We start from the raw sequence: 12073 nt of genomic DNA, 5'->3' as shown, positions 1-12073 counted from the left end.
GGCTGCCCAGGGAAGTGGTTGAGTCCCCATCCCTGGAAGTATTTAAAAGACATGTAGATGAGGCGCTTAGGGACATGGTTTAGTGGGCATGGTGGTGTTGGGTTGACGGTTGGACTCGATGATCTTAGAGGTCTTTTCCAACCTCAATGATTCTATGATTCTGTGATTCTATGATTCTCTTCTGTTACTACGCTTGCTCAGGGGAAGGGTCTTCACCTGGGCAAGGGTCTTCTTGACCTGTGGGTGTGTCTTTTAATATTATAATGAAGGCAGTTCACTTCAGGAACTATGAAACAGATTTTTCAGTTTATGAAAGGGATTACATAGCACTGTGGCAAAGACAGAAATAGGTGTAACTCAGTGATCTAGTAAATTTTTGTTTCCAGACCTGTATTCCTCTTCCTTTATCATTTAATTTTCCTGTTACTTTAACATTATTGGAAGCTTTGTTTGCATTTTGTCTGAAGATATAGTTGCTCTATAAACAATACAGAAAAGCAAAGAGATACCAGTCATAAAATAGCTGAAAGTGCTATAGATTAGGCAGGCAGTGGGGAAGGGGAGGAAAATAACTGAGGCCCTGGTCTTTCAAACCATTTGTGTATGTTTTACAGTTGAGTGGATGTGTTTGCTAGATTATAGACATTTTGGCAAGAAAAAAAAGGCCCCAAATCAGTAAAGTTCTTTTGTAATACTGTCAATGTTACATAATGTTAATTTTGCAGATACTTGAGAGAGATTTGCAGCTATTTGCTCTGGTTCTGAATGGTAACAGAACTGTAACAGTATTTTTTTTTTTTTATTAAGACAATGAAGATAAAGGCAAGAATGGGAACTTTGGGTTGCCTTAGAGCCTTTAAGGATGTAGCACTAGCAGGATGGGAAGGGAAGGGAGGACCTAGATCTTGGGTTGGACTGCAGTGGAATTTGTGTATCTAGTGTAATTTGGCAGCGGGGAGGAGAGGAGCTTTATTGCTTAGATTCTGTGAATCTGATGTTAGCTGTGTAAACAATTTGGCCTCAGAGTTGAATGGTGTACAGGAAGAAGGAAAAAAAAATCACTCAGACCCTGGAGTATGTTGGCCTGGGAGACTGATATTTTTTCTTTTTTTTTTTTAATCTTTACCAAACCATTAAAATAAAAAGAGAAGAGTTCATGTTGAACTGAAAGAAAAAAATTCCATTCATCTCAAGCTGCAGTAAAAAACCCTGTCTGACCGTTTAAATTCAGCCTTGTCAAAATTCACTTAAATCAGATTGAACTTTTTTCATTTTGTTGGGTGTTACCTGTTTTTTTTTCCCTTCACTCTTAAAATTTGTACTTATTTCTAAGTTGAAAATTCACTTCAAATCAAAATCAAGGCATTGTCTTAAAACTGTTGAAAGGACTAGAAAAATGTTAAGGCATTTTTTTCAAATAATCATTTATTGAAACTAATGTATCAAATTCAAACCCACATAACTGTGACTCTCCCTTAATCTGCTTTTTGACGCTGAAATTTAGATCATCAGTGAAGTTTTGGACTGCTCTCTCTAGTAGCCCACAGTCTAGCTAACATAGCTTGAAAACAGGAGAAATCTAAAACCTTGTTGAATTGAAGCCATCAGTAAAAGTACAGTATAGTGTTGCCCATGAAGTTTTGAAAGCTGCAGAATGATATGCTAGATCCCTTAAGTGAATTTTCAGCTATGCTTCTGGGAGATGCATTGGGTCAAATTTGTTAGCCACATATGGCACTAAAATTGGTATTGGCATGGTGTCATAAAGCTTTAAGAAATTCAGTTTACGCAGTATTTCAGAGAGACTTAGAATTGGAAAATTAATTTTAGCAGTTGGCTTACTGATAATCATACAGTTCATGAGCTTTGAGAAATGAGGGAAGATGTTTCTTAGATTCTTCTGGAAGCAGCCTTTTCATGTGTATTTTTCTTTTTCTTCTCTGAGACAGTGAGAATGTGAGTTAAAGGCTTTCCCCTAAAGCCTGTGTATACTATGTATGCAGTGCAAAAAATGGCTTCTGCTTTTGTCTTGATCATGTCTTTACGTACTTACGCTAAATTCCTAGTTTGTCCCCAACATAATTACTATAATATAATGAAAATCAAATCTATAGACAAATGTTGAGTGTAATCTTTTTTGGAGATTATTTCATAAGTAATACTAATAATCACATTAACTTACTTTCAATAAATAAGGCATTTTTCAATAGAATGTAGTTTTTGAACAATATTCAGAACAACTAATACTTAGTGTATCTGAAAAACAACTGAAACTTCAAATAGCTGCATTGAGCATCTAGTGCTCATGCAGATGTTTTTTAAAGATATTAGTGTTCACACATATATTCTGATAACATAAGACTCTATCATTTAGAAGCTCTTATATTTAGTTTTTCCAGAAATTTATAGTATGTACACACTTACAGTTTATATTTGAAAGTTTTAGATATTATTAATTTTTCTATGGAAATCTATTATTAAATAAATACAGAACATAATGTCATATAAGGCATTCACAGCCCCTTTAAAAATATTTTTAGGTAGTACTGCTGTTCACTAGAGTACCGATCATGTAGACCACCATGTGCAGTGGTAGATAATCTCTGTGGGGTCCCCAAAGTAAACTTCAAATGGAGGAAAAATTTTGCCAAAACACAGCTTGAAATAATGGATTTTACTTTATTTCAGTTATTGATTTAATCTTTGCCATAAATTGGCTTAAAGACTATTAATGTGTCACAAAATCCAATTTAGTAATCTGATTTGTTGTAGGACTAGAGGAATAATTAGGATTCCAGATCGTATCGTATGGAAGCAACTTCGTCAGCAGCCTGGAGAGGGAGAAAGGTGGTGTTGGTTACTATGATTCAACAGTGGTCTTTTCTTTTAGCTGATGATTAGGCAGTGGTCTTTCTTTGGGAGGAAAACATGTAGTTAACCAGCCTTTGGCTGCTGGGAGGACTTACTGTGACTGTTGGTGAAAAGCTGAAGCACTCAAAAGAAGAGTAACTTCACTGATCTTTATCATAAAGGTTACTCTAGTCGTCTTTAGTTTTTGTAAACTAATCTGTAGATGAGTTGCAGTGTACTTTTTGTGTGACAGTCAACAATCGGCATGATCTGTGTGTGAAAATTTGACGTTATTTAGACATCAGTCCAGTTACAGAACAGCATCACTTCTTAATACTAATTAAAATAATATATTTGTATGAGTACAGGAAGATTGGATGTAACTGGTATTTTCTTAAATCTAATTCCTTATTAATCCCCTTCCTGTGCAGAACCATGTCCAGACTGACTCAGCTGGAGAGACTGGACTTAGGAAGTAATGAATTCACAGAAGTGGTGAGTTTTGCCTTAGTAACAGAGCTTTGTATCTTTTATAAATCTCTTTATCCTTTAATCTGTTTTTAATCAATATGAAAATGTAAACATCAGCTTAAGAGTTCTGCTACTGAGCAAATACTATGTATACCTCTTACTACTTTATGGAGCCTGTTATAAAAATTATGTGCATATTCTGATGAATGAGTGTGTTTTTCCTTAGTTTGAAAACACTGTGGTATAGTGTGGTTACCATACTGGTAAAAAATTAATGGTAATATGTGTTTGAATTACAAACATAATTGTTTGGTTTAAATACATGATAACTAATAAGTGTTTAGAATTTATTATAATGTTGGTAGTTCTGTATAAGCTGTGCATAATCTGCTTTTATTATCGTGTACAAACTATTTAGATCCAAGGGAGATTTTATTTTAAGTTTGAATATTGTTCAAAATAGTATTTACAGTTGAGGTGCTCAGATTTTTCCTTCAGCATGGATCGACTTGTTTCCTCTTCATGATCTCACAGACAAATTTATCTTATATTTACAATCACTTAACAACTCTCTGCTTCTACAAGTACTTTCCTGGAGAAAGGAATTGAAGTAGAAGCATAGTGGAACATACTGACCTGCCATATAATAAAGTCAAGCCTTTGTGTGCCATGAGTAGATCATGCAGAACTGAACACCTGCCTAGTTGTATGGTTTGGCAGATAGGGGAGTGTATTTAAGGAATTGTTCATTAGTGTTATTACACTTCCAGCCATTACCATTACTGCTATATTCTCATTACAGGGTAGATATTTGTGTGGGAGCTTTAAACTCATGTGCCCAGGCCCATGTTAAGCCATAACAGCCAGGGCCTAAGTATAGGCTGCAAAATTACCTGTTTGGGTATATTTTTGGCTGATTGCTTCATCTTTCCCAGCCTTTTAGCTACAAAAGTCAACTACTAGTAACTTACTTCATTAAGATCTTTTGTAAAAGCACAAAAAGGTTTGAAACTGCTTTTTTGGATAAAGATCTGTCTGAAAGGTAGTCTTCAGTTAAGATGTTTTCTTGGAAAATGAGTTATTGGGAGTCAGGACTGCAACTTGTGCAGGAATGCTGTATATTTACAATGTAACAAAATTGAGTTCTGCATTTAACTGAACTTGGTTGTAGTTGTTAAGGTGCAGTAGCACCTGTTTTGTATTACTTTCTCAGGAGGGAAGTTTAAATAGGAAAGCATATGCAACACGGATGTTTACCAAGAAGTTGTCTTTTCCCTGATACGTAAGGTACTTCTAACAATAAATTGTCATGGAAGCACAATCCTGCACTTCACTTTATGGATGGAGTGGTTTGCTTGTATCATGCAGATATACCCTTTGTTGCTAGAAAATTAAAATTTGTCTTCCTTTTCCGCAAAACCACAAAATCTTTGTGGTTTTTGAAAAATGGGACTTCTGAGTTGATGGAATTTAGGGGGTTTTTAGACCTCCTCCATGACAGAGGAAATTATACACATAATATTTATTGTGTGCTCCAGTTGAAAAATAATATTTTCTGTAAAAAACAAACAAACAAACCACTTGGTTTATTTTAGTGCTGTGATCAAGTTCTTAAAAGAAGATTTTTTTGTGTATCTAGTATATATTTACATTTCAAAAAGTTAATTATCTGGGTTTTCTTTGATGACCCAGTGAAACAAGTGTATGCAACAGTTCTAATAAGACATCACGTAAAGTTGCAATAGATGAATCACTGAAGTTGTTCTTGCCTTTCACTATTTTCTGTATGAAGTTTTTAAAAAATGGCTTCCCTTTATAGCCTGAAGTACTTGAACAACTGAGTGGGTTAAAGGAATTTTGGATGGATGGTAATAGACTAACACTTATTCCAGGGGTAAGTCCTTTTACTGTGTTAAACATTTAGTATTTTAAGTTACAGTGGTATTTGCTTTGTCAGCTGTCATATATGTTAAAGTTGCTATGTAATTTTAATGTTACGTAAAGCCAAAAGGCTAAATGCCGCTTAAATGCTTAACTATGCTACTTAGAAATTGTTACTGACCATGAGAGTTGGGTACGCAGCTTTTCTTTCATTGAAAGTTATTTATCTCTCATCTAAAAATTATGTTCCAATTCAGGAAAGGGGTAAAAATCCTAGATCAAATCCTGGATCAAATTTAGGGCTGACTGGTCCTTCCAAAAAGGGATTATTCTGTGTTAGACAGCAAGCAGGAATTTACAGGATAAATATGTTGTGTGACTTTTTACTGGTCACGGCTGCAAAGCAAGCAATGCCTGTTCAGGGGCCGTGAATACAGGGAGACAGTTCCTGAGAAAATGTTCAATTGACTTCATCTGCATTCCTGACATCTCTCAGAATTACATGGGATCCAGGCTGACCTATTACTGCAGTACTTGTGAACCTGTGCTTATGATCTAGTAAACTAGTAAATGAGTATTTGAAATTTGGGAAGCAGCTGGTCTGTTTTCAGACTTAAAATCACTAGCAGTCTTCTGATGTGAGGCTTTCTTGCCTGATCAGTAGTCTTCTCTACTGTCTTTCCTCACTTCAGCTAATTCTTCCTTGAAGAGTTAAGTGGATGTGTTAAACATTTCTACTTTAGACTAAAAGTAAAACTGTATTTGTGAAGTGACTGCATCTTCCCTGTGAAGATTTTAGTAGAGTAGTGTGCACAAATCTTCAAGCTTATTCTTGGTTCATATGGAAAGGTAATACAAGCTTATATTTTGGCTTGTTTCTTCAGTTTAGTACAATCAGGGATTCATTGTTGTTTTTGAGATTAAGTAGGATGCAGTTTTACACAAAAGGCAAAAATAAGCATTAAAAGACTTTACTGGAGCCTAATGATGTCCTTACATTATCTATCTCTGAAGTCTGTTCTAAAGCTTCAGTTACTTGATTCACAGTAACTGATCAAACTGTTGAATTTGCAGCAGGCTGACTTTAGAGAGACCTGCAGAATTACTGTGGTGTGTCTGTGTGTGTGGAAAAACATCAGCTGTGCATATCTGCACAAAATATTTCATTATAAAACTTGGATATTTTGCATAAAATTGTATTTCAGCACTATAAATAGGTTTTTCTCTTTTCCTCTGGCATTACACTTGAGAGACAGTTTGTTGTCAATTCTTCTGGATTTTTTGTTTTGAACTTGCACTTTCTAGAATGCATTATTTTCCCTTGCTTTTAGTTCATAGGCACTTTGAAACAACTGACGTACTTGGATGTTTCCAAAAACAACATTGAAGTAGTTGAAGAAGGTATTTCAGGTTGTGAAAGCCTGCAAGACCTACTGTTATCCAGTAATTCCCTTCAGCAACTGCCAGAGTCTATTGGTTTGTATTTTCGGTTAATTCATGTTCTTAAAAGCTTGTAGTCTCAACACAGAACACTTGAAAGTAGACAAATGGCATTTTAGATCTAAGTTTCAATTTATTAAAAGTGCCAGTTTTGGATAAAGCTGTAATGCGTAGCTGAATAATAAAATTTGTATTTGTTTTGGAGCATTCTTGATTTTATACAGTAGTTTGTAAATGGATAAAAAAATATTTTGTTTTTCTCTCCCCTTTTCCCCCTGCCATGGCTGGCACATGGTAAGCTGGCAACCGAGTTCTGTAAGCTTGTCTACTTATTTCCTTGGGTATATAGCACTATAGGTATGCCAGAATTTAAAATTAAAACTAAGCTTAATGAACTCAAATGTCCTTTTTGATTTACTTGTTCCTTTTATTACAGGTTCCCTGAAGAAGGTAACAACACTTAAAATTGATGAAAACCAGTTAATTTATTTGCCAGACTCCATAGGAGGGTAGGTATTTCATCTGAATAAAAGGTTGAATTGCCTTTCTGTACACTTTTCTGTAACAATGGCTCCTCTTTTGAATGTTTTCACAACTACTTGATTTAATTTCTTCTACATGTTAATGTCTTAATAAAATTGAAAGCAAGTGCTTTCATATCTTCTAGTTTGCAGCATGTATGTTCTTTATGTATTATTTAATATCAAAAGACCTATGTTCCTCAGTTACTAATGCAGCCACCAATCTATAAAACAAAAATTGAATGTGAAGGAAAACAAGATGTTTAAAAAGACAGTCAGCTGCCTAAAACTGTTTTTTGGCAGTAGCATAGCTGTGGCTGTGGTAAATATTGTGAATGATTGAACCACTATCAAAAAGCTTGTAAAAAGTTAATCTGAACACACGTTTATCTTTTTATATTATAAGGAGAATTTTCACCTGTTCATCAGCAGGTTTTTTAATATATAATTTTGATGTTCAGCAATTTAATTTAAAACTCGCAAATGATGGCAAAAATAATTGGTTCAGAATTAAGGGCTATACAAATGAAGGGTATTTGTTCTAATTTCTTTTCTTCTATTATAATTAATGTAGCTTATCTTTTGTTGTCAGAATTTACAAAATACTTCTTCACTGCCAGATTCTTAGGTTCACTGTCTCTAACTCATGAAATTCTTTTCTTGTTCAGAAACTGCACTCAACTTCTGTTTGGCTATGGTCTGTCCCATTCTGAATGTTTTCAGTGCCTTGCACTAGCCTGTTTTCATGTAGTAGACAAACATTTGATGTTGCTGATGCCCCTGTTTTCACTGAATGCTCTCTTATGAGGACAGTGTAAAGGAGATTAAAAAACCAAATAACAACAACAAAAAAACCCCAAAACCCCACAATGAACCCACAAAAAAACCCCCAAACACCTTTTAGGCAATTAGTAAAGGATTTTTCTTGGATTTGAATTTGCTTGGGTTTCAGAGTTTTATTTTGAATTATATAAAGTATTCAATTAACGTTGGATGAATGAACCTGCATAGAGGAGTAATTTTTCTTTTTTTGCAGGTTAACGTCAGTAGAAGAACTGGACTGTAGTTTCAATGAGATTGAAACATTGCCTTCGTCTGTTGGGCAGCTCTCTAATATAAGAACATTTGCTGCAGATCATAACTTTTTAACACAGCTGCCATCAGAGGTATGTATTTAATTACAAAACTGTAAAATTAATTTTTTAATGTATTTTAAAATATATAGTCTGTACAACTTCTGGATAACAAGTTAATTCTTGAGTAGATTTTCTTCGTGTATGTTTTTAAAGGAGGATGTATACAAGTATACAAGTTTGCAAAGAATGAAATTCTGAATTTTTTTAAGCAAGAACTAGAAATTTGTTGCTAATGTATTGAAACTAAAAGAAGGTTTAATATGTAAGAATAAATCTAATTATACTTCACAGGCAAAAATAACTGTAATACTAATTGTTTTAAAACAGTAAAAATTTGCATATTTAGAGTTGTGCAGATCAATTAATTCTTTGGGTTTTTTTTCAGATTGGAAACTGGAAGCATGTAACAGTGTTGTTTCTTCATTCTAATAAGCTTGAATTTCTTCCTGAGGAAATGGGTGATATGCAGAAATTAAAAGTCATCAATCTGAGTGACAATAGGTTTGTGAATGCATTTATTCAAGTAGAAGTTGTATAAAATGCAATAATAATGTAGTGGTATTGTTATGAATATATTATGCTATCTTTCCTTATCTCACAGCTTAGAAGCTGACTGAGATGCATGTATTTAATGTATTATTGTTATATTCTGGATCTTGCAGTTCCATAGGATTAAGCTGTTTTTAATGACTTGGCACATGCATTGAAACACAGCTTCAATACATTAATGATTGTTAACATGTATTTTTTCTGGGGAATTAGTTTGGTTATTTTCATAAAACTTGATTCTTACTTAAAAGTTAATAGCTTCCTGTATTGCATATGGAGGACACAAAACAGTGTCACAGTATAGTCTAAAGCACTTGAGTGTGCTGAGGGAAGGGGGAAAAGAGTTGTGTTTTATTAGAGCTGGTCATTAAAAACCATTCTCTTTTGAGAATTCGTAGAATTGAAATATATTGGGAGAGATAAGTCTGACTGAGATCTCCCTCCTGTTCTGCCAATCCAGCTTCTCTGTACTCCATCTATAGCTTGATTTTTCCATTAATGCCAGAGTTTCTATTATCCAGGGCAGCCCCTTTCCCACACATGTATCTTGGAAAAAAACCAACAATTTTCAGGTGTACCACTTTTTTCTTAATTGGTGTGCAAGTATATTGAAAGATAAAATGCTGAGGATTCAGATTAATTAATTCAGGTTAATTGTCTTCAAAATTGTATTCAAATCACTGAACTGAGTTAAATTCAAGTTACATTTTCACTTTTTTAAGCTGCTTGCTAAACTGGGCAGAAATGCGTTTTTTTGTTTGCTTGTTTGTTTTTTTTAAATTATAGGTATAGCTTTGAATCTAAATTAAATGCTGTAGCCTTTCAACTGTCAATAGTTATTAATTTTACTATATCTGTAAATGTCCTTTTTAAACATTTTTACAGGCTAATGCAGGATTGTTTCTTAACACTCTTAACAGCATTGATAAGTGTACTTACATAAATTCTTGTTGTAATTTACAGACTGAAGAATTTGCCATTTACCTTTACAAAACTGCAACAGCTCACTGCTATGTGGCTATCAGACAATCAGGTGAACTTTTCTAAAATTAAAAATAGATGATTGTTGACTTTATTCCTAATGGAATTGACAAGTACAGAGATGTCTGTTAAATAATGAGACTTGGTACTGTGTATAGACATCAATACTTCCTTGACATTACTGTGTCGGTTCTCCTGAAATAAACAACACTGAGCCTACCTTCTTTGGAGACTTTCATACTTCTGTGAAGGTTCTGTGCTGTTAGGAAATGCAATTTAACAGACGTTTTTCTGAGGTTTTGTTTTTCTTAATTCAGGCTTGTTTACACAGGAAAGTTAGTGCTTGATAAGCTAGTATTTGAATGTGTAGCATGCTGTTTCTTCCACAGCTATACCATTGGGGAAACTTAGCATGCCTTTTTTTGAGCTAGGTTCTTGCCACACCTTTGAACTCTGTGACTGACTGAGTTTCAAGCTATTCAGGAGTAACTTGTGCTTGTGACTTGTATTTTTGCTGTGTATTGAAGCCCTCTGTACTACGCTGATTTCCTCAACGCCATTAAGGTGTATGGGGCTGCCAGAAACCCATTAGCCTCAGATGTGGTACAATGAAAGCACTTTTACTAATACAGTCATTTCAAGAATCACTTGCCCTTTTTTGTAAGGGGTGGGGAATATTCAATCTGGTGTCAATATGAAAAACGAGTACAAAATATTTCTTTTTATATGGCTGTCTACAGCTTTAAATGGCTAAATATATCTTTGTATTCCTGTGTATTTCCAAAGCCTGCTTTGGGATAGTAGTAAGTCCTAGCAAGAAACTGGGTTATTTTTTGAATATCCAGCGCTTGCTTTTCTCTTAAAGCTGTTACTGAGTTTCAGTTCTCAGTCAAAGCCAGTCATCAAAGACAGATATGTTAATAACTTCATTTTGTGAAAATTATTCGCAGGAGAAATGGTTTAATACAAGACGGAGTAGTCTTCAAAGTAATGGGACAGGCATGCTCTGTGATATGTAGATCATATTTACTTTTTTATATATATTCTCATAACATATCCTTCTTACATTTGCTTCCTAGTCTAAACCACTTATACCTCTTCAAAAAGAAGCTGACCCTGACACACAGAAAACAGTGCTTACTAATTACATGTTCCCCCAGCAACCAAGGACTGAGGATGGTAAGAATTTCTGAAATACCCTGTCAGAATGCAGGTGTCTGCTTCAGACTGACTATTTTAACAGAATGTTAGACAAAATGTTTCCTCCATTACCGAGTACATATTTTTGGAAAAGTACATCTCATTCTGTGTTTTATTTTAAAAGAAAGAAAAAATTGGTCTAGAAAAAAAGCATTTTGCTCACATTTAGTTTGAACTGTTTTATAAAAAGTTAGGCCTAAAATATTAAGACCTTGCCAGAAAGTTATTTCTGCACACTTGTGAAATAGTTAGGAAAATAAGTAACATTCCATGAGTAACCCCATCAAGAGTTAAGGAAAGAGGGTTAAATCTCTTTTTCTCCACTTTCTTTCCCCTGCAGGCAAAAGGAAAAAGCTTGTGCTGCTTTAGGAGAAATGGAGGGCGGGCACATATCAATGGAAATAATTGAAAACTGACAAGTGGCAACATTTGCTGTTCCATGGCACAAGTGTCTAGTACACTGAGAGAGGAGTAATCAAAAATATCAGCAAAACCAGTAAATTGTGCATTGCTTTTAGTGCCTTCTAATGCAGATAATGCATCTGCAATACCTCTGATAGAATGTGAGAATTATAAAATCATTTGGAGATTCAGTGAAGTTCAAGACTGTTCCTGAAAGCATTCTCTCCATTTGAACTATATTTACCCAGGTGCCAGGGTTTCCTTCTGTAGACAAGGAAAGGGCTGCTTGTTTGGCTTAAGTTGCCAGAATACCTGTCTCTGAGGTGGTCATTCCAAATGGAAGGTTTAAAGTTCAATAGATAGCATTTTTAAAAATTAAATTTTTAAAAATTCTTTATCAATTCTTTTTTTGGTCAGGAACAGTTTCGGTGATAGTGAAGTCTATTAGAGTATTTTCAGATGTGATAAAATTGTAAGTTTACCCAATAAATGCAGAGTAACAAATATTCCAGTGCACTTCCTGAGCCCTGTAATTAAGTATTTTTGTATTTCAGGTATAGAAGTAGTTAATATGAACAGTCTTGGCGTTGCTAGTGAAGGATATACATTTGCTGGGGTGGTGGTGGCAGGTTTTTTAGACTT

At 34.5% G+C, this 12073-nt stretch overlaps 1 protein-coding gene across 3 annotated transcripts in view; it reads left to right on the top strand.

Annotated features, from left to right (window-relative positions):
* ERBIN (erbb2 interacting protein) overlaps window positions 1-12073 on the top strand; it is a 121498-nt gene that overhangs the window by 82474 nt on the left and 26951 nt on the right. For all 3 annotated transcript variants that reach the window (XM_009272479.1, XM_009272478.1, XM_009272475.2), the window contains exons 9-16: window positions 3282-3345; window positions 5141-5215; window positions 6534-6678; window positions 7079-7151; window positions 8200-8329; window positions 8685-8800; window positions 9812-9881; window positions 10909-11008. In XM_009272479.1, the coding sequence (XP_009270754.1) occupies window positions 3282-3345; window positions 5141-5215; window positions 6534-6678; window positions 7079-7151; window positions 8200-8329; window positions 8685-8800; window positions 9812-9881; window positions 10909-11008 (773 nt within the window). The remainder of the gene's footprint in view (window positions 1-3281; window positions 3346-5140; window positions 5216-6533; window positions 6679-7078; window positions 7152-8199; window positions 8330-8684; window positions 8801-9811; window positions 9882-10908; window positions 11009-12073) is intronic.

This window comes from Aptenodytes forsteri, unplaced genomic scaffold (genome assembly GCF_000699145.1).
Source record: "Aptenodytes forsteri isolate BGI_AS27 unplaced genomic scaffold, ASM69914v1 Scaffold92, whole genome shotgun sequence".
Taxonomy (NCBI): Eukaryota; Metazoa; Chordata; class Aves; order Sphenisciformes; family Spheniscidae; genus Aptenodytes; species Aptenodytes forsteri.
Note: the sequence above shows the minus strand (reverse complement) of the source record. Positions and strands in the feature narration are given on the sequence as shown.